Source organism: Scyliorhinus torazame, chromosome 4, assembly GCF_047496885.1.
Source record: "Scyliorhinus torazame isolate Kashiwa2021f chromosome 4, sScyTor2.1, whole genome shotgun sequence".
Lineage (NCBI taxonomy): Eukaryota > Metazoa > Chordata > Chondrichthyes > Carcharhiniformes > Scyliorhinidae > Scyliorhinus > Scyliorhinus torazame.
In genome coordinates this window covers 68,389,001-68,410,519 of record NC_092710.1, presented here as the reverse complement: position 1 = coordinate 68,410,519, position 21,519 = coordinate 68,389,001, and the positions used below count along the sequence as shown (strand labels likewise).

The 21,519-nt window shown below is 43.5% G+C and overlaps 1 protein-coding gene across 1 annotated transcript in view; it reads left to right on the top strand.

Moving 5' to 3' along the window:
• LOC140410285 (NACHT, LRR and PYD domains-containing protein 3-like) overlaps positions 1 to 19,461 on the top strand; it is a 43,573-nt gene extending 24,112 nt beyond the window's left edge. Inside the window, exons 3-10 of the mRNA XM_072498259.1 lie at positions 2,982 to 3,153; positions 3,247 to 3,312; positions 7,035 to 8,826; positions 10,267 to 10,353; positions 10,517 to 10,687; positions 10,817 to 10,987; positions 14,292 to 14,459; positions 14,601 to 19,461. Coding sequence (XP_072354360.1) covers positions 2,982 to 3,153; positions 3,247 to 3,312; positions 7,035 to 8,826; positions 10,267 to 10,353; positions 10,517 to 10,687; positions 10,817 to 10,987; positions 14,292 to 14,459; positions 14,601 to 14,703 — 2,730 coding nt within the window. The 3' untranslated portion in view covers positions 14,704 to 19,461. The remainder of the gene's footprint in view (positions 1 to 2,981; positions 3,154 to 3,246; positions 3,313 to 7,034; positions 8,827 to 10,266; positions 10,354 to 10,516; positions 10,688 to 10,816; positions 10,988 to 14,291; positions 14,460 to 14,600) is intronic.
• The last annotated feature ends 2,058 nt before the right edge of the window (positions 19,462 to 21,519 follow it).

Below are 21,519 nucleotides of genomic sequence, written 5' to 3'. Positions count from 1 at the left end.
TGTGGATCTGCACACCCAGATCCCTCTGCGTGTTAATGTTCCTAAGGGTTCTGTGATTTACAGTATCATTCATAGCTAGATTTGACCCTTCAAAATGCACCACCTCGCATTTGACTGGATTAAACTCCATCTGCCAGTTCTGTGCCCAAGTCTCTAATTAATCTATACTCTGTTGCATCCTCTGACAATCCTCAGCACTATCAGCAACTCCACCAATCTTTGTGTCATCCGCAAACATACTAATCAGACTACCCACGTTTTCCTCCATATCATTTGTGTATGCTACAAACAGCAGAGGCCCAGCACTGAACCCTGTGGAATACCACTAGCTACAGATCTCCATTCAGAAAAACACCCTTCCACCGCTACTCTGTCTTCTGTAACCAAGCCAGTTCTGCATCCATCTATCCAGCCCACCTCGAATCCCATGAGATTTTAGTTTTGTACCAGTCTGCCATGTGGGACCTTGTTAAACGCCTTATTAAAGTTTATATAAACTACATCCACATAATTTCCCTCATCAATTTTCCTTGTCATCTCTTAAAAAAACTCAATCAAGTTGATGAAACATGATTTTCCCCGTACAAAACCATGCTGCCTGTCACAACTCTTCCATTTTCCTCCAAATGTACATACATCCTGTCCCGCAGCATCTTTTTCAAAAGTTTCCCCCCCACTGATGTCAGGCCTATAATTCCCAGTCAATATGGGGGAAATTTAAATCGCCCATCACAACTACCCTGCGTTTTTCAGACCTTTTCAGTATCAGACTAGACAACTGCTTCTCTGTCTCCTGTGGGCTGTTGGGACGTCTGTAGTACACACCCAACATTGTGATTTCTCCCTTTTTATTCCTGAGCCCCAACCATAATAACTCACTACAAGATCCCTCCAATGTGTCCTCCCCCACTACCGCTGTGATCTGCTCCCTAATCAGCCATGCAACTCCCACAACTCTTTTGTTTCCACTTTTGTCCCGTCCATTCTCTCTTTTATCCATGTCTCCGTAATTGAAATTACATTTTAGTTCCATGCCATAATCCAGGCTTTCAGTTCATCTGTTTTACCTGTTATACTTCTTGCATTGAAATAAACGCACTCCAGGCCTACAGTCCCTCAGCTTTCTTTTACTTTGCGCTATGTTTATCTCAGTCTCACTTTTTTCACGGTCTCTACACTTACAGGCCTGCTGTTCCGGTCTCCTCCACCCCCTGCTGGGTGACTGTCTGTGCGAAGTCTGCACGTTCTCCCCGTGTCTGCGTGGGTTTACTCCAGGTGCTCCGGTTTCCTCCCACAGTCCAAAGACGTGCAGATTAGGTGGATTGGCTATGCTAAATTGCCCTGAATATCCAAAAAGGTTAGGAGGGGTTATTGGGTTAAGGGCAGAGGGTTGAAGTGAGGGCTTAACTGGGTCGGTGCAGACTCGATGGGCTGAATGTCCTCTTTCTGTACTGTATGTTCAATGTTCTATGTTCTACCACATTAGTTTAACACCTCCCGAACAGCGCCAGCAAACCTCCCGCCCAGGATATTGGTCCCCCTCCAGTTCAGGTACAACCCGTTCTTCTTGTATAGGTCCCAACCTCCCCAGAAGACATCCCAGCGATGCATATATCTAAAGCCCTCACTGCTAAACCAGCTCTTTAGCCACGTGTTCAACTGTACTATCGCCATGATCCAAGCCAAGATGATGGCTAATCTTTTCCTTCAACACCATTTTCTTGCACTATCCTGGTATCCTTTGATGTGTGTAATATGTGGAAATCTATCAGCCTCAATCTTGCACAAGTTAAACGAATGTGCGATCACTGCCTCTGGCACAGATAATCCCAAAGGTTCACCACCCTCTAAGTAAAGACATTCCTTCTTATCTCAGTTCTGTATGAACTGTCAATTTTCCTGGGACTGTGTCGCTCCTTCATCTACCCTGTCCATCAAAGTAGAATTGCATATGTCTGAATTAGGTCACTTCTCAATGTTTTCCGCTGAAGAGAATCATCGCCTTCATATATTAAAGCTCATCCGGGACACTCTTGCTCATATCAAAATACTTACCAAGTTCCGTTCAGCTATCAGGGCTGTGGCCACTGATTTATATTGGCTGCATCGGCTGTACAATCCCTTTAGTTGAACAGGTGCATTCGTGTTTTAAAAATCTTGCAGGACATCGGCTGCCACTGCTGTTTTTGTCACCTCTCCGATTTCGCAAACTTCCACATTTCTTCGCTCCTTCAACTTTGTCCCTTGTCCATCACCGATTTTAGTAGTGTCACCATCTACAGTCCAGAACAGCGGCCATTATTTAGCATAGCTTAGTGTACAGTGCGAAATGATTATCGAGTTAGTTCTTTGGTTAAGCTGAATATCAATTACCGGTATTGTCCTGAAAGCTTACCTCAAGAAATGCAATATGGACGTCAACGCCTGGAGACCCTTGTTCAGAATAGATCTACTTGGCCGAACCTATGATTTAAGGGACACAATACTTTGAGGACACCCGACGGCAAGACGAGGCCCTGAAAAAGAAGAAAGGAATCCCAGCGATCTGCAGCCTGAGGACCAATCACACCCCTCGGAAACACAAGTGTGCGGTCGAAGACGCGGCTCCAGGATCGGCTGATCTGCCATTCAGTGACCCACTGAACAGTAACACGGAGTTTCTGAGGTGGAAAACCATACCCGTTAGTGCATGATCGACGAAGAAGATTGTTTTGTTCTGCCTTAAGTGAGTGTGTTTTGCACAACTGAGATCATGTGATTCTGCACTGAGTACTTTGGACAACGCCGACCAGCGATCGTTGCATTCCTTAATTATTTGAACGTGCAGTACAAAACAGTGGTCATGTACTATTTAGTTCCTTCAACATTTTCTCTACAGATTGAAAAATTGAGAAATCCAGTCAGGGTACACATCCCTTCGTTCTTACGCTCGGTTGTTTTTCTTTACTCTCTCCTTAATATATTACCATTGCTCTTTACAGAAAATCACAGAGCTCGCGGAGAAGACAAACAGAGCGGACAGTTCCAAACTTCTCCTCAAGCTTGTGATGGAGAAAGGCTCTGGGGCCAGAAGGGTAATGTGGAAATCATTTGTGAAAATGCGCCAGGGAGTCCCAAAGTTGGACAAAATACTGAACGAACTGGAAGAAATTGGTACTGTGAAATACCATTGGTTTAGATTTGATGTATGCCATTGCTATTCTATTGCCTATAACTTGTAACGTGAGGTCTAATTGGTCTTATCAGGTTTTGAAGCGTTTGAAAACTTAAATATTAATGAAAATCTATCGGAAGTTTCTGAACAATTGAAAGGTAAGTGGTGTGATTCCATTTTGAACATGATATTTTACTTCTGAGGACCCAAATGAGTGAACCTGTCCGTTTTCCGAAAGATTGACAAAATATTTGAGTTCAAAGTTCAAGGGCTTGAATCAAGACAGCTTGATGTCAAACCAAAATTTCTGTGCAGAGTTCATTCCCAATGCACAGGCATTTCAGAGGTTCATAGTAAATTTGCAGATGTATCATTACTCCGTTAATGCAGATGCATTGATCTATCTGTGGTGAGAGTAATGGCACATTTTGGAATTGCATATATATCTGTCAAACCTGTCAGCATCTTTCTAAACTGTGAATCCTCAATCACACGGGCCCATATCCCCATACAGAGCTGTCAGATTGCTAACAAACTGAACTCCAACATAAATCTAGAAACGAATCTCTTAAACCTAAAAAAAACAACATTTCAACCAACTGACAGATAGCCATCATACGCTGTGTAGGCATTTTTAAACAAATATCTGTGAATTTAAGTTGGCGTTGTGGGATATTGTGCAAATTAGTCATGGAAAATTGTTGAAGTGCTTGATAGAGTGGGTGCTGAAAGAGTATTGTGATTTTCTGCAGAATCTAGATCGTCTTAGGAGAACCTTCTTCATTCAGTTGGGTAAAAATCCCTTTTCTTCTCTACCAGGGAGATGAGTAGAGACGCAAAGTATGTTCAAGACTGAAGTCGTAAGAGGCTTGGGTATAAAGGGAAGCACAGAATCCCAGTCAGCCACCAAACAGTGCAGTTGATGTAGAAACCATAATATTCCTGAACCAAGGAATCGGCTCCATGCGCCGCATGGCATAGTCCTGTTCATAGTGTTTAGGCTACTTTGTGTTTAAATAAATCAACCTCAAAGAGGAGGAAATGCCTGACTGCAAGATTCTCGCAAATCAATAGAAAAACAATATGATACATATGAAATAATTTGTTAAATTGCACGCAGCCGGAGGAATTCAGAAAGCTAACATTGTAATCATATTTCTGAAGCGAAATATATTAATGGATAGAAAACTTATCATTCAAAAGGAAAGTTCTTGCTTGACCAGGCTCATTGAAAGGTTAAAAAAGAGAGACACCAGATAAGGAAAATATTGCTGATGTAATTTACTTCTGAGTGGTCATCGATTAGTTCCAACATTCTAGGCTGATGAACAAGGTAAGGTCACACGGTAACAGACTTGTTGGCTGCAGTGAATGCAAAGTTAGGAGTATAAGTTAGTTATCCAGAGCAGTAGACAATAAGGACCCAGGCCTTATGAAGAAAAATACTTGATGTTGCTCAAAATTTATATTTAATATTTGAACTTTGAATTCAGAAGCACCATCTTTAAATTTGAACACTGTCTCAGATTGGCGATGTAGTTGTTTGGCTGGTAATCTATACTGATGAGAATTGCAACGCATTGTAAAACGATGTTACAAAACTAACAGAATGGGCATACAACCAACGATAAATTTGATCACATAGGTATATTTTACTTCACCAAGATTTTAAAAAACTAATTTACTGCATGGAGCACGAAAATCAAACTGAAACAGAGGAACAGTTGGACCAAAGAGTTCAAATGGAACAGTCACTGTGTCAATGGTCAGTGAAGCGTTCAAAGGAAACCAACACAAGTCAGAATATATTGTAGATGGAAAGTAATGGCGGCACGGTGGCACAGTGGTTAGCACTGCTGCATCCCCATACAAGAGAATCGGGATCGATTCAAAACTATGTTGACTGTCTGTGTTCACACTTTCTCCACTTGTCTGCCTGGGTTTCCGCCAACAGTCCAAACATGTCCAGGTCAGGTGGACACGGTAACTTTCCCTTAGGTCTCCAAATATCAGGTGGATTCCGGGATTACGGGGCAGGTGGTTGGGCTTAGGTAGTGTGCTCTTTCCAAGGGTCAGCTCTGATTTGCCTCCTTCTGCAATGGGTTCCGCCAGGGGCACTCACCTTCTGACCTCATTACAGCCTTAGTTCAAACATGGACAAAGGAGGTGAATGCCAGAAGTGAAGTGTGAATATCTGCCCTTGACAGCAAGGCAGCATTTGGGTATGGCATCAAGGAGCCTAGCTAAACTGTAGTAAATGGGAAAATTCTCTCTTGCTTGCAATCATGCCTGGCAAAAAGGAAGATGGTTGTGGTGATTGGAGGTCAATCATCTCAGCTCCAGGACATCACTGCAGGAGTTCCTCAGGATAGTGCCCTGGGCCCAACCATCTTCAGCTGCTTCATCAGTGACGTCCCTTCCATCAAAAGGTCAGAAGTGGGGATGTTTGCGAATGACTGCACAATGTTCAGCACCATTCGCGACTGCTCAGATAATGAAGTAGTTGATATCCAAATGCAATGAGAGCTGGACAATATCCAGGCTTGGGCTGAAAAGTGGCAAGTTTCCACTTTCATGCTACACAAGTGGCAGGCAATGGCCAGCTCCAAGAAGAGAGGACCTAACCATCGTCCCTTGACATTCAATGGCATTCCCATTAGTGGATCCCTCACAATAAACATCCTGGGGTTGATCAGAAACTGAACTGGACTGGTAATATTAATACAGTGGCCACCGAGGCGAGTCAAAGTCTAAGAATCTTACGACGAGTAACTCACCTCCTCAGCCCCAAAGCCTGTCCACTTCTACAAGGCACAAGTCAGGAGTTTAATTGGATACTCTCCACTTGCCTGGATGAGTAGTGCTCCAACAATTCTCAACAAGCTCGACACCATCCAGGACAAAGCAGCCCAACTGATTGCTCCCCATTCCACAAACATCCAACCCCTCCGCCACTGACGAACAGAGTACCACCTACAAGATGCACTGCAGTAACTCACTAAGGTTCCTTAGACAGCACCTTCCAAACCCACGACCACTAACATCCAGAAGGTCAAGAGCAGCAGATAGATGGGAACCCCGCCACCTGGACGTTCCCCTCCAAGTCACTCACCACTCTGATATGGAAATATATCACAGTTCCTTCACTGTCACTGGGGAAAGATCGTGAAATTTACTCCATAACAGCACTGTAGGTGTTCCTGCACCTCAGGGACTGCATTGTCTCAAGAGGGCAGCTCACTACCACCTTCTGAAGAGCATCTAGGGATGGGCAATAACAACAACGCCCACATTCTGTAAATGAATAAAAATATATTATTGCATTCAGATGGAAATCCAAAGTCCAAAGGTGCGCAGGTTAGGTGGATTGGCCATGATAAATTGTCCTTAGTGTCCAAAATTGCCCTTCGTGTTGGGTGGGGTTACTGGGTTATGGGGATAGGGTGGAGGTGTTGACCTTGGGCAGGGTCTCTTTCCAAGAGCCGGTGCAGACTCGATGGGCCGAATGGCCTCCTTCTGCACTGTAAATTCTATGAAATGTGGCATTGCCCATCTCTTCACTTTTAGCAGGTAATTGCATCATCTGAAGAGTTGAAACATTTCTTCTTTCATGTTAATTGGAGTCGTGGAAGTGGAATATAACTGGTGCCAAACAATATGTCCCATTTTTCACGGTCTTGCAATTAAATTATACCAAGTCTCTCACCAAAGTTTCATTTCCATTGCCTGTTAAGGTTCTGCACTCGCCTCCATTAAAACCAAGAAATAATTTGTATCATGTTTTTCTTGTATTGAAAAGTTGTATTTAATTATTTTCTTTCATTTATATTATATGATATTATAAGCAATAGCGTAACAAATATTTCTGTTCCAATTGAAGATGTTCAACAAGAACACAAGGAGAGACTGCGGAAACAAACTGAAACACTGAGAATGAACACTATTCTAATAAAAGCGAAGGTTAAAGTTTTCAAGTTGATTGATCGATATGTTGAACTGACGGTTATTTCTACTGTTCGAGATCGGACACTTGTAGAACACGAGCTTCTGGCACGAGGCCGAGACCATGAAGAATGGAGGGAGAAACATCTCCGGAGAGAACTGGAAAAAATCCGAATTGATCAATTGTTCCAGAGCAGTTTTTCTCAATTTGGTTGTTTGCTCCAGAAAATGAAACATTTCTTTGATCGATCGAATTCTGGCAGTTCAGCAGCATTAAGTGGAATTCCCGGGATTGGAAAAACAATGATGATTCAAAAGATTGTTTATGACTGGTCTATTGGAAAAATATATCCACAGTTTCAATTTGTTTTCAGTTTTAAATTCCGGGATTTGAACAATATTAACTGTAAAACGAACCTAAAGCATTTGATACTGAATCACTACCCATACTTTGGGGATGTTCTGGAAGACCTTTGGAAGAACCCAGAGGGATTGCTGTTTATTTTCGATGGTTTGGATGAATTCAAGGACAGCATCAATTTTGATGAAAATCGGAAAAATACAAAACCTCAGTCCATGTGCACAGATCCCGAATGCTGGTGTGAAGTGTCTGACATTGTGTACAGTTTAATACAGCATAAGCTGCTCCCAGGATGTTCAGTGCTAGTGACCAGCCGCCCCACTGCACTCCATTTATTGGAAAAGGCTGAGGTCAGTGTCTGGGCTGAAATCCTAGGATTTGTTGGTGCGGAACGGAAGGAATATTTTAAGAAGTTTTTCGAACACCAGGCAGTGGCAGAAGTAATTATCAGACATGTGGAGGAGAACGAGATTCTGTACACCATGTGCTACAACCCTTCCTACTGCTGGATCCTCGGACTATCACTGGGTCCCTTCTTTACACAAGGAGACAAGAAACAACAGAGAGTTCCCAAGACCATCACCCAGCTGTATTCCTACTACATTTACAACATTCTGAAAAATCACGGCCGAAAGATTGAAAACCCCCGTGATATGCTTTTGAAGATTGGTAAGATGGCCTTCACAGGAGTCTCCGAAAAGAAGGTTGTGTTTCGAAATGGAGATTTTATCAAGAATAATTTGCTACCTTCCCAGTTCCTATCTGGGTTCCTGATGGAACTTTTAGAGAGAGATGATTCTGGTCAGAGTGTGGTTTACACATTCCCACACATCACCATCCAGGAGTTTGTAGCTGCACTCGCACAATTCCTGGCCACAGATCGCAAAGACATCCAGCACCTCTTCCGTGAATCCTACAGCAAGCCTGATGGACGGTTTGAGGTCGTTCTTCGTTTCGCTGCTGGCCTTTCCTCATCACAGTCAGCTTGGCCTCTGGAAGAAATTCTGGGTCCCTTTTTACACCAAGCAACCTGTGAAGTGATCGACTGGGTGAAGGAGAATTTTGTAGCACATATGGGAAATGCAGAGAGTAAAATCGGGAAAAGGAACCTCTTGAATGCGCTGCACTACTTATTCGAGTCTCAGAACAATGCCCTGGCTCATGCCGTAGTGGGTTATATACAAATGCTTAAATTTGGAGACTCAGACCCACACAAATCTTTACGACTCACCCCTATTGACTGTGCAGTGCTGGCCCCAATTATTGGATTATGTGATACCCTCAGTTACTTTGATCTGCAGAACTGCTACATTCAGCATGAAGTACTCCACCGGCTGGAATCAGTACTGTACAAGTGTCAAGTTTTGAGGTAACTATTTATTTGTTTATGTAGCTACCATCCTGTTGTAAAGCCGTAATTTACTTCGCTCACATTTGTTGTAAGGAGAAGGAATATTAAATTCAACCAATGTGCTGTCAAGTATTATCTTCCCAAAGTAACGGATGTAGTAGATGAAATGAGGTTTGGAGTGGAAGTGAGTGAACACGTGTCATCTGGTTTTTTTTGTGCAATGAGTCACCAGGAGCAAAGTAATAGGAAGAGAACACGTTAAAGTTCCTTTAAAAGAATCTGACGGAGCAGCACGGTGGCGCAGTGGTTAACACTGCTGCCTCACGGCGCCAAGGTCCCAGGTTCGATCCCGGCTCTGGGTCACAGTCCGTGTGGACTTTTCACATTCTCCCCGTGTTTTCGTGGGTTTCACCCCCACAACCCAAAGATGTGCAGGGTAGGTGGATTGGTCACGCTATAAATTGCCCCTTAAATGGAAAAAAATAAATTGGGCACTCTAAATTTATTTTTAAACACGAATCTGCCTGACTTTTAATAAAAGTCCAGCTACTTCAACAAGAGATAAACTGACAGATTCATCTTCCTTATAAATCGAGGGCTCGATGGCAATAAAGACATGTAGCCAGACAAAATAAATCTCCTTGCCACATTTAATGTCGCAGGACAAGTTTGCCACCAAATGTGGCATTACTTCACGACATAACTCTTTGCAAGATAAAGATTCATGTAATGCACAACTAATTTCGTAAATTACTGATCAGCTCCTCATTTGATTCACTGACAATCGCCCAATTCCCCCAAATTCACAGCCGAAATTAAGTAAAGTTGCAGAATTATAACACGGCTGGTCACTAATATTGCAGGATGGTAATTCTGATCATCAGCGAAGAGCTTTCATGCAGCCGACATTTAGAACTACTGAAAGTTAGAACTCGGAAAATGTTTTGTATGATGCTTTGCGTTTGTGTTAGCCAGAATAATTATCGAACCGCGACTTGCTTTTAGTGTTTGCCCCACAATAATGTTACATCACTTCAATTGCATATCAAGTCCTCCTTTAAGTTAAGTGTGGGTTTCTTCCCTCGCCACGATTTTCAGGCAGAGAGTTCTAAACCTCCACCGCCGGTGACTGAACACTTTTGTAGGTAACTCCTCTCTAATCGTTCTAACCTGCTTATAAATTGTTCTCCATTAATAACTTGCGAGTGTGAACTGTCTGTCAGTCGGTTTGTAGTGGATAAGATTATATTGCCTAATGTGGAACCAAGAGGCTAATCATGCAGTGTATGATGGGAGGTTGATCTGATAGTCCCCAGGCCAGCAATTTGATAACAGTTCATGAGTTGAACATTTATTGTGTTGATTTCCCGATGTTTCTTCCAATTTTCCTGTGGTATCGGAGCCAGTGATCTTTTCAGGTGACTGGAGGGTTGATGCAAATTGTTCGTCTGTGTTTAGGTTGAGTAATAATGAACTGGGAGATGCGGGAATGAAAGTACTGTCTGCGGCTCTGAGGCATCCTGATTGTAAAATAAGGAAACTGGAGTAAGTACCATGCTGAGTCAGATAGTGTTTATTATAACTGGTTGCCTAGAACAGTCTCCTGTTATTATAATTTGTAAATCGATTATTTAACACGGTATACTATAAGTATTTAAACGCTGCTTTCGTAATATTTGTGTTATTTTCCCAATTCGCTGCTTCACAGACTGGAAGCTGTTGCTCTCACACACTCTGGTGCTGAGGGTCTCGTCTCCGCTCTCAGTACAAACCAGTCGCTGTCTGATCTGAACCTGAGTAATAATAACCTCGGAGATTCTGGAGTGAAAGCATTGTCTAGGGCTCTAAGGAACCCAAAGTGTAAAATACACGACCTGCAGTAAGTGATAAACTGTAATGTGCATTTACAGTGATCTGATGTGTGTCACTGCATTATGAATAGTGTTATAACCATACATTAGCAATGTGATTTTACTGGTTTTTATTTCTCTCCCTCTCTGATATCCAGATTGACTGTGGTTGGTCTCACAGCTTCTTGTGCCATGGATCTCGCCTCTGCTCTCAGCGTAAACATGTCACTGATGGTTATTAACCTGAGTTACAATAAACTGCGAGATTCAGGAATGAAATTATTGTCTGAAACTCTGAGGAACCCGAAATGCAAGATACAGGATCTGCGGTAAGTACCAGATGAGAGTGATTTCGTTTTTAGCAACCGGATAGCTGACAATAAACATTCTTATTAGTTTCTGGAAATATGTCATCAGTAAGCATAATACATTATTATTATAGGCTAATTGTTTCTTCACAGTGTTTCAGCAGGCTGAGGAGGCAACAGTAACTGCAAAGCTAGAGATGTTTTGTCGGAGTCCCCGCCTCCTTGCCTTTAGTTATGAGTCTGCCCTCAAGGTAGAACGGCTATTTGCTCAAATGTGACTAACAGTTCCTTGTGTTTGAAGCGATCCCTTGATGTGGAAAATCGCCCTTCTGGGATTAGTCTGACTTTCACTTTTAATAGACCCGGCGCAGATGGGAATATAAATTCTTCAGTGGATGGGAGAGGCGGAAGTGTGACAAGCAAGCTGCCAGTAGCAGCTGCAACTTCACTCTTCGGCAGCACGGTAGCATTGTAGATAGCACAATTGCTTCACAGGTCCAGGGTCCCAGGTTCGATTCCGGCTTGGGCCACTGTCTGTGCGGAGTCTGCACATCCTCCCCGTGTGTGCGTGGGTTTCCTCCGGGTTTTCCGGTTTCCTCCCACAGTCCAAAGATGTGCAGGTTTGGTGGATTGGCCATGATAAATTGCCCTTAGTGTCCAAAATTGCCCTTAGTGTTGGGTGGGGTTACTGGGTTATATGGATAGGGTGGAGGTGTTGACCAACCACAGTCAATCTGGTGCTCTTTCCAGGAGCCGGTGCAGACTCGATGAGCCGAATGGCCTCCTTCTGCACTGTAAATGCTATGATAATCTTGCGTGTGGGATTCAGCAGCAAGCGTTCTTTGCCAGTTAATCTGCGATATCTATAAGTGGCCAAGCAGCCTCCCCTCGAAATAGCACTCCTGTCTCCAAATGAAATCAGGCTTTGAAAAGACGGCCCAAGCACAGCTTGTGCCAACTCACCTGGTTGTCTTGACACAATCAACAAATGTCTCCTGTTGTAGTGTAACAATAGTTAGTAATTAACTGAGAAGAGTGAGATGAATTGAAACCTGCCCCTACAGAATTAGCTGGCCTCATAACTTGAATAAATCAAGATTGCTCTGATGAAAACGACACGAATATCCAAGAGCTTCCTAAAAATAAACATTCCTTCCACAATAGACCACTTGCATACCCTGGTGACCAGGTCACAAACGTTGCCTGGAATGAACCTGCTATGCATTGCAAGCAATCTGAGTCCTCTCAAATAATTGATGGGCAGCGTTCGATAAGAGTTAGAAATATGTGCAGAAAAGGAAGATTTCATATCTTCAAACAAAGCTTTGGGTTCTGTGAATCGGTCTTTCTAGGTGTGGACACCACTAATATATTTGGATGGCACTATCGTGATAATGAGCCCATTTTGCAGCGATGTTAAGAGCACTTTGAGAGCCATTTAATGTCCAATAGATGGGACAGAAGAAATCAATACACCAATTGCTATCCTGGGCAATTGCGCGACCAATTCCGCCCGACATGCCCTGGAGTCACAACACAAATTAATTAACCAAGAACTCTTATTAGAAAGTGCGAGGTCTTTGCCCTTGGCTGCCCAATAATCACAGATACCAGGTTTGTGACTTGAAGCACGAATACTATTTATTTATAGCAAACACTATCGTGAAATATGAGGTAAAAACAAATGGATAAGAACATGCTAATACCTACTACCCCTTTAACAGTCCCACCCTCTACCCACACGCAAGACAGACAAACACAGAGGGGTGAAAATGCGGAAAAATAATAAGGATGGAGGTCATATGTTAAGAGTGTTTGTTCACAGTATGCTGGTTGATCAAAATCTCTGGTTTACAACGAATCATTACTTCAGAGTCCCCACATGTTAGAACAAACAGTACGTAAAGGTGGCAGGGTTTCTAGGGAGACACTTTATTTCTTATCAAGCTGTGTCTTTGGCTCAAGGTTCGCCATCAGGCTTTTATCGTTCTGCAGAGAGACTTTATTTCAAATTAAACCTTGCATTCAGCTCGTGGTTTGATTGCCAACCTTTGCAGTCTGAAGAGAACGACACACAGATTTTCTGGAGAGAAAGGCAGCCCTCAAAGTATCCTTAGGGAGAGGTTTAATTGATCACATTGGGAGAGAGTTAGTTTTTTTCCTCCATCCAAAATGCAGAATCAAATGTGAAACCAAAATGGAACCTCTTGATACCTAAAATATTCCAGTGGGTTAATATCCAATAACCGCCTGTTACCAGACAGATAGTCTGGGCCCATTCATTGGCCACCAGCCAAATCAATGAAGTCCAGTCATCACCAATCGCCAATCTAAAAGAAGCACAGTCCTCTTGAAGGTTCTATTTTAATTAAAGGCACAAAGCACTGCTTCCTTCAGCTTGAACTAAAGAATTAGTCTGCCTTAAAGATATATGTTCATAAATCATCCAAAGTTCAAAAATGTAACAACAAAAGTAAAAGAAAGGGGGAAAAGGGGAAGAAAGAGAGAATAAACAAGTACAAAAGGAAGGATCCTTACACCAATGCATGATTAAAATCGCACATACCCCAGGACAGACGGGAGATGCAGGAGAGGTCTATAAATGGGGAGCATATTTGATAATAGATACGCTTTCAGATCTCTTTACAGCATTCTGGTTACCCGCGAATAACCCGCCATTTGCATTATTTTCAGCACCAAAATCCAAAGTCCACGACCAATAGTCTAAAGATGTGCAGGTTAGGTGGACTGGCCATGATAATTTGCCCATTAGCATCCAAATGGTTAGGTGAGGATATTGAACTACCGGGATAGGGTGGAGACGTGGGTGAAGAAAGGTGCTCTTTCCATCGACCAGTGCAGTCTCGATGGGCCGAATGGCCTCCTTCTGCATTGTAAATTCTACCTTTCTATGAATAATAGCGCCATGAGTAACCATTGCCGAATTTTTCATTCAGTCAAGGGACGGCCAGAACGTTTTGGTTACTGGTGAACACCCTTGAAAAGGGCAGTAATGAGCTACCGACCTAGAGAGCTGCAGCACATCTGGTGCATGTTTACACAACAATAGTGAAGGAACGGCGTTTTAGTTCCAAATTAGGATGGTGCATGGCTTGAAAGGCGACATGTGTTGTTTTCCCACATGTCCGCTGCCCTTAGCGTTCGAGGTGTAAAATGGCGTTGGTTTTTAAGGTGTTGTGGGAGGAACCTTGGTGAGTTCCTGCAGTGAATGTTGTACCTGGTCCACACTGCTTTCACTATGCACTTGTAAACGCTTGCCAATCATTTACACGGATTCATGTTACTTTTCTTTCTTTGATCCCAGGTTGGATGAAAACGCTCTCACAGATTCTTGTGCCGAGGATCTCGCCTCTGCTCTGAGTACAAACCAGTCACTAAAGTTGCTGTCCCTGGAATCAAACTTCTTCACAGACCAATCTATCCCCGCTCTCCGCCGTCTCATACTGACCTGCAGGATTCTGGAGCGGGTGGGGTCAGTATTTAATAATTCTGTTTGAGACATCATTTTGATGAGTAATATTAATCTATAACTCTTTTTATAGTACTAAAATCGTCTCTCCTTATTATTTAAGCTGTTGTGAAACCTGTTTTATTTCTACTTCATGTGTTCCAGGCTGTGGGGGAATCAATTCAGTGCACGTGGAAAGAGAGACCTGAGGTCACTGCAGGAGTCCAGACTCAGACTAATGGTGGGGGTGGATGATTTTATTTCATGATCGTTGATGAACTCGATGTATAGGCAGTTTCTGAGAAATTCTGTCTCTCAGCTTAAAAAGCTTCAGTCTCATGCCCCAAACGGAGTGGAACTGTTCATATCTCGATATAATTTTGCGTCATCTCCTATTCTGACATTAGAGGATCAACATCAACATCACGTGACTCTGATGTGTCATTATAGGAAGTATCAGCATCTGGACCAATGGCAGAAGCAAAGAGTGCTTAGAGAATAGCATGAAGCTTTTAATCGGGTTGTCTCCATGCCGGCTCGCCAAGTTCCAACTCAGTTAGTCCCACTGCCTACCGTTACCCAGCAATCTACAATATTTCCCGATTCACATTCCTTTCCAATTCTGAAAGCAATGCTGACATCGCCGGAATATGGCGACTGGGATCTTTTCACAGTAACTTCATTTGAAGCCTTCTTGTGACAATAAGCGATTTTCATTTCATTTCATCTGTCTTTTCATTCGTTGAGGTCATTCATATTCTAACCATTCGCTCTCTGAAATGTTCATCTTCGATTTCTCTTTGGTACTTTCCCAATTCCCATAAATCAATGTCTCCAGGTTCTCCACCATTCAGCCGATGGGAACAGTGTTTTACAGCTTTTTCTGTGCCCTCATAATCTTGAACAGCTGTACAAAATCTTCTCTCAGTCGCCTGTTATCTACGGAGAGAGGTTCAGACGCTACATTTTCCTGCCCGCACATCTAGGTCCTCAGCTACGAACACTTCTGATAAATGATTTTTGCACCCGCCCTAATCCGTTCACATCTTTCCTAAAGCTTGGCCTCAGAAATGGATACCATGCTCCGGTGTATCTCAAACCAGCTATTTAGAAATGCTCAGCATTCTTTAGGTTGAATTATATGCCTTAATTTGTGACGCCCAGGATCCTGTTGGCGTTGTTAATCCATTATGCTACCTTCCATGATCTACCCCTTTTAGAATTGCACCCTTTATTTTAAATTGACTCCATCATTCTTCCAACAAAATCTTCTCACTTCACACTTCTCGGCATCAATTTCATTCATCCTCTTATAATATTTGAAGAGGACATTGGCTATCCTCAGGACAGTTAACAATGTTTGCACGTTTTGTGTCATCAGAATGTTTTATTTATGGCACGCGCACACAGATCGCGATCATTGATATAGACTATACAAAGCAGGGGTCTGAACAACGATCTCTGGGGAACACTTTACATATTATCCTCCTGTTCGAAAACCAGCTGCTTAACCACCCAATTTCGTATTCATACTGTGGCTGTCCGTTTTATTTCATGGGCTTTGACTTTCCTGACATGTATGTTATGTAACACCTCACCAAACGCGGTTTAGATGTTAAAGGACACCACCTCAACCAAATTATGTTCATCAACCATCTGTATCGTCATGAAAATAGTCAATAAGATTAGTTGAATAGGATTCTCCTTTAACAAATCCAGGTTTATTTATCTTAATTGATACACATTTATCCAGGTGACTGCAATTCTGTCCATAATTATTGTCCCTTTCAAGCTTTCACACCACCAAGGTTACATTGGTTGGCCTTAAATCCTCTTAGAAAACAAGGATATGTCCGCCAAGGTAGCACAATGGTTTGTCCTGTTGCCTGACAGCGCCAGGAACCGGGGTTCAATTCCGGCCTTGTGTGACTCTGTGGATGTTGCACATTGTCCCTGTGTCCGCGTGGGTTTCCTACGGGTGCGCCGATTTCATCCCAGAGTCCAAAGATTTGAAATGCTATGGGCGAGGCGTTTTCAGAACCCCAAAATGCATCATGGAGTTCAACCAACCTCTCCCTTTAATGGATTTGTTGCTTTTCCTAGCACACGGCTTGTTCCCTAGGTGTGGGATTGCAATTATGGACACGTGGGTTTTTAAACACAAAACACTGTTTATTCCATGAACTCAACTTAACATTTCAAATAAACATTGGATCTCTTAACACTCCTCAATTCAAAGATAACTCAGAAAATATTGCAACAGCAAATAACTCCTTAAAATGTTCCTTCAAACTTCCAAGAGACTTAACACCTTTAAACAGTATCACATCGGGTTAAAGGATATATATTTTTTCTGTAGAATGGCAGAGATATATTAGCTTGGTTGCCTTCAGCTCCAGCACCTTGCTTTCTTCCTTCAAACTCTCTGGAAACACACAGACACATCCAAGCTGCTTTCTCAAACCTGGCTTTCCCCCTGCAGCAGATCACAACAAACCAGAACTTCTCAAGCTGCTGTTTCATACTGGCTTTCTACTTTTAAACTGCTCTCAGCAAAACCAGCCAGGCACTTTTTAGCTGCTCTCAGCAAAACCAGCCAGGCACTTTTCAAACTGCAAAATCAAAACTGCAAAATGCCTGAACTGAGTGAAGCTCCACCCACTCTATGACATCGCTGTTTTCTTAAAGGTACATTTCGTAAACATCCATGTCTTAAAGGTACCCTCACATGACACCTCCCGACAAGAAAACAAAATAAACCATCAACTTCAAGATGGTTTCTTTTTTCACTTTTGCACCATCCACTAAGAAATGTACAGAGTAAATATACCTTTCGTTGAAAGAAAACAACACACTGAAACAGGTATAATAATATAGTCCATTTTTCTTTGTTCTTCTTCCTCCAACCGAAATCATTCTCGATTGCCAGTCTCTTTGAACAAAGTCTCTGCACGATCCATCCATTCCTCTACTCCTCGGGATTTCTCTTTAGAATCAGATACTGTAGTTCAATCTGACCACAGAGTCCCTTGCAATTCTCCAATACAGGAACATTGGTGATCACAGCTTTCAGGCAGTCAAATGCCTGTTGAAAGTCCGCTGTCCATTGAATGTTTTTAGCTTTCTTTCGCAATTCCATCAGTGGAGTAAGCATGCCACAAAAGATTTGCACAAATGTTCGATCAAATCCACTCATGCTAAGAAATCGCATTATTTCCCTCCGTCTTGAGGGTATTGGACACTCCACAAGGTAAGTGATTCGGGCTTCTCCAAATTCACTTTCGGCTAGGTTCATCACCAAACCCGCCTCCTGAAGTCGATCGAAGAACTCCATACGATGTTTAAAATGTTCTTTCCATGTCTGGAAGTTGGATATAAAAGCAGATTGTCCCACTTTCTCAATGCAATCCTTCAAACGTGGGATAGGAGAAGAGTCCGTTCTTGTAAATGCATTCACCTTTCTGTAGTCCACACACAACCGTTGGGTACCATCTGGTTTAGGTACCATCACTATGGCTGAACTCCATTGGCTGCTGTTGTTAACTTTTGGTTGGTTCAATTGGCTCTGTTTTATTACCTTTACTCTCGAGCCGCCAGGTATCTTTATGATACCGCCACGAGGTACAAGTTCAAGTAATGATCAATAACTCAACACACCAGTTAGTAAGATTCAAATCAAAGAAAATGTATTATACACAGCAAATCGCTACTCATGCATAAATTCCGCTTCTAAGCTACTTCTGCAACTAACAGGCCTATACTTAGCTTCGGACTGGCCCACCAAGTCAGGGGAACAAATGGCCTTTCGTTCGGATTCTGAAACTGCGGGATTCAAGGCCGGTATGGACTGGTAGCTAGGAGCGCCAATCTCGTAGCGAGCGTCGACTTGAGATTTACTTCAGTGATGCGGTAGCTTGGACAGTTCACTCTCAAGGTTTGTTCGCGTTGCTGAGTGACCCTGTCAAGAAGGACGATTTGAACTTGGGGGCTTAACTTGATAGCCCCCAGGGGCTTACCGCCTTTCAGGGCGGACCCTGTAGCTGGTTCTAGGTGATTGGACTTCGTTCCAATCGCTTGGTTCGATTTCTCCAATACTGGAGCGGTTCCCTGATCGATGGGCGGTCTTGAGGTCTCCGTTAACCTCTTTTGTGTTGGCTCCTGCTGGCGCCGGGGAGTCTGACTTGGCTTTGTTTATCCCAAATGATTCGATTGTTCCCGGGGATTGCTCATTAGTATGTAGATGGCTGCCACATTATTATGCCGATGGTCGCTGGTATCGATGCCGTCTGGGCTTTTGCAGAGTATAATACACAGTAACATGCACCTGCCAGTTTCTGCCTGTGTTGGCTGAATTTCCCTTCAACCTTTGCTGTTCTCCATTTTAAATCGGGACTTGGCCAACTCAGGTGGCTACACACCCTCCTTGGGATCCTAACGCGAAGCGTGAAGGATCACATAACTGTGTGGTTTTTCATTCCCTGACCCGGCGAGCACTCTTCTATGGCCTCTACACTGACCATAACTATGCAAAAAATTTTAACTGACAATTCTAAGGGGCGCTATGTCAAACAGGGACATGCAATACAAAACAAGAAAATCAGAACCTCTAACTATCCTTAATAAACTACACTCACTTAAACATTTCATCACACTAACTTCCTAAACCATACAAACAAAATCATACCAGTATTATACACATTTTTCTGGCTTGGCAGTCAAGCTCAGGATTGTACAATTGCTCTTGAAGATTTCTTTATTTATAACAAATCGCAAACGAATGCTCTTTATTATAGATCGTGGGGGTCGGGGGTCTGGTCATATCCGAAAATAGGGGATCTGATCCTATATACCGGGGTGCGAGCGTGGTAGGCTCTCCTTCTCCATTTTATCAGATGAATAGTCTGCACGATGCAGCAGAGTATCGCCAATACCAATAGGGATTCTATTACGTAGGACACGGAGTACCAGGTTATAAACCTGTCACACCAAGATGGTGTGGTGTTGCTTGTGACTGGGCTCTGGGTACTGTGGGGAAGTGAATCATTAATGCCTGAGGGGGGGGGGGTTGAGGTCAGGGGGTACACGTTCGCGCGCAAAGAAATGTCCATTATAACGATGAGCAACGTGGAGATGTCCTCATGGTTCTACTTCTTTCACTTCTCTTCTCTTCAGTTCTCTAGTCGTGGAGATTCTGGAGTTCTGTGCAATCAGGCATAGTGTCTGTTACTATCTTGGTTTAAGATCTCGTATGATAGCCTTTCTGTCCTTTAGTGCCAATTACTCCCATTATAATTGGTCACTATGTGTGACTCCCTCATTTTTTTTTCAAAAACCGAATTTCAGGACAAGACACACGTACAAATACTGAACCAGTGCGAGCCGTCTCGCAGGCTGTGCGGTTTACCATACAAATGTTTGAGGATGTAAATAGCATAAGGTTGGCAACCTAAGAGTTACCTGAAACAAAACAAAACTTTTTGTACCAAACTTTCCAAAATGAGGTGCGTATGGGCCGCGACGGGGAAGAGTTGGATGGAGGCCCCTGGTAGGGCAGCGACCAATGCTGTGTGTGCCCAGTCAGGGCGGGTCCCAATGCCGTTTCTCCACTGCCTGAGCAACCGACAAGAACGGGCAAGAAATGTAGTCATCGTGGGGGGTTGCCGTATTGGTTCTACCTTCGAACCAGGAGGGCAATTACGAACGGGCGTCTGCGTTTCAATCGACAGACGAGTTCCTCTGAACTGGCGTCTGAGACATTAACAAGTCTCTGCGGGCAAGTTCTCAGAGGTTTCGGCCGAAAGGGCTTGGGGCCGCGGGAAAAAAAATTCCGGTCTGACATACAACATTTAACAGAACAAGTACAAACAACATCAAACATGCTGCAGGTTCCATCAGAAAGGACACCGTTTCTCCCAAGCGGTTCCTTTTAAAACATCATCTGGACACCTTAGTTATCGGTTGGGAATAGGGTCGCAAAGTAGTTCTCGTTTTGGGAGTCAGACTCAAAGTCATCATCTTCTCCCGGGTGCCAAACTCTCGAATGTATCAGGGCGGATAGGGCTACTTGGTGTGATTTTGGATCGCTCTCATCATTCCGGACGAGTTTGTACGAATTATCTCGGTGCCAAAAGGTGGTGTCTAGTTGTGTGGGGATGGAATCGGGATCGTAATTGTAGGTCGGTGGTCGGAGGTGGGGTGTGTTTAGGAAAGTGATCGTGAAGGGATCACTCGAGTCGTGGTCAGATTCGCTGGGTGTGGGTCCTGTTGCATGGGGATAATAGGGAGGCGTGCTGTGGCTATCTTCCGAGTCGCAGTCGCTGTCTCTGCTGCTGCAGTCTGTGGGCGTTCCAGGGTGGTGTTTATAGTTCGCGGGTGGAGTCGGGGTTGAGTCCGTGGCTGGGCTGGACGTGTTGGGGAGGGGAGGGTTACGTTGGCTGTGGGCGGGGTGTGGTATGCTGCGTCGAGCATGACGTGGTGTGCGTGGTTAGACTGTGTTCCATATGCCTTCATATGTCCTTAATATGGAACCACGCAGTCTTTCCGTTGGGATACTTTATTTTGTAGATGGAAGGGCTTACTTTGTCCGCAATGGAGTACGGACCCAAATACTTAGGTGACAGGAATGTGCTGGGGTTGTATACGGAGAGCATGACTTACTGTCCTACACTGAACTCAGTCGCATGCACTGTCTTATCGAAACAGACCTTGCTCTGTTTCTTTCTTGAGCCTAATTTCACTGCGGCTGCTAGCTGAGCCGTTTTAACATTCGCCACTAATTGTTCTACTGTTTTCTCGTGTGTGAGGGCCGTCACTTCGGGGCTGGTGAAATCTAAAACTAATAAAAATGCTGTGCCTTTCATGGGGCGTCTGGTCATGAGGGTGTGTGGGGTGTAACCTGTAGAAGTTGAAACTGTATTTCACAAAAACATCAGCGCAAAAGGGAGGACTGAGTCCCAAGTGGTGTTGTTTTGCTGGACCATTTTTCTGAGGGTGGATTTTAGGGTCCGATTCATGCGCTCCACGATACCACTCGACTGGGGGTGGTATGCGATGTGGAATTTTTGGGTAATGCCAAATATCGTGA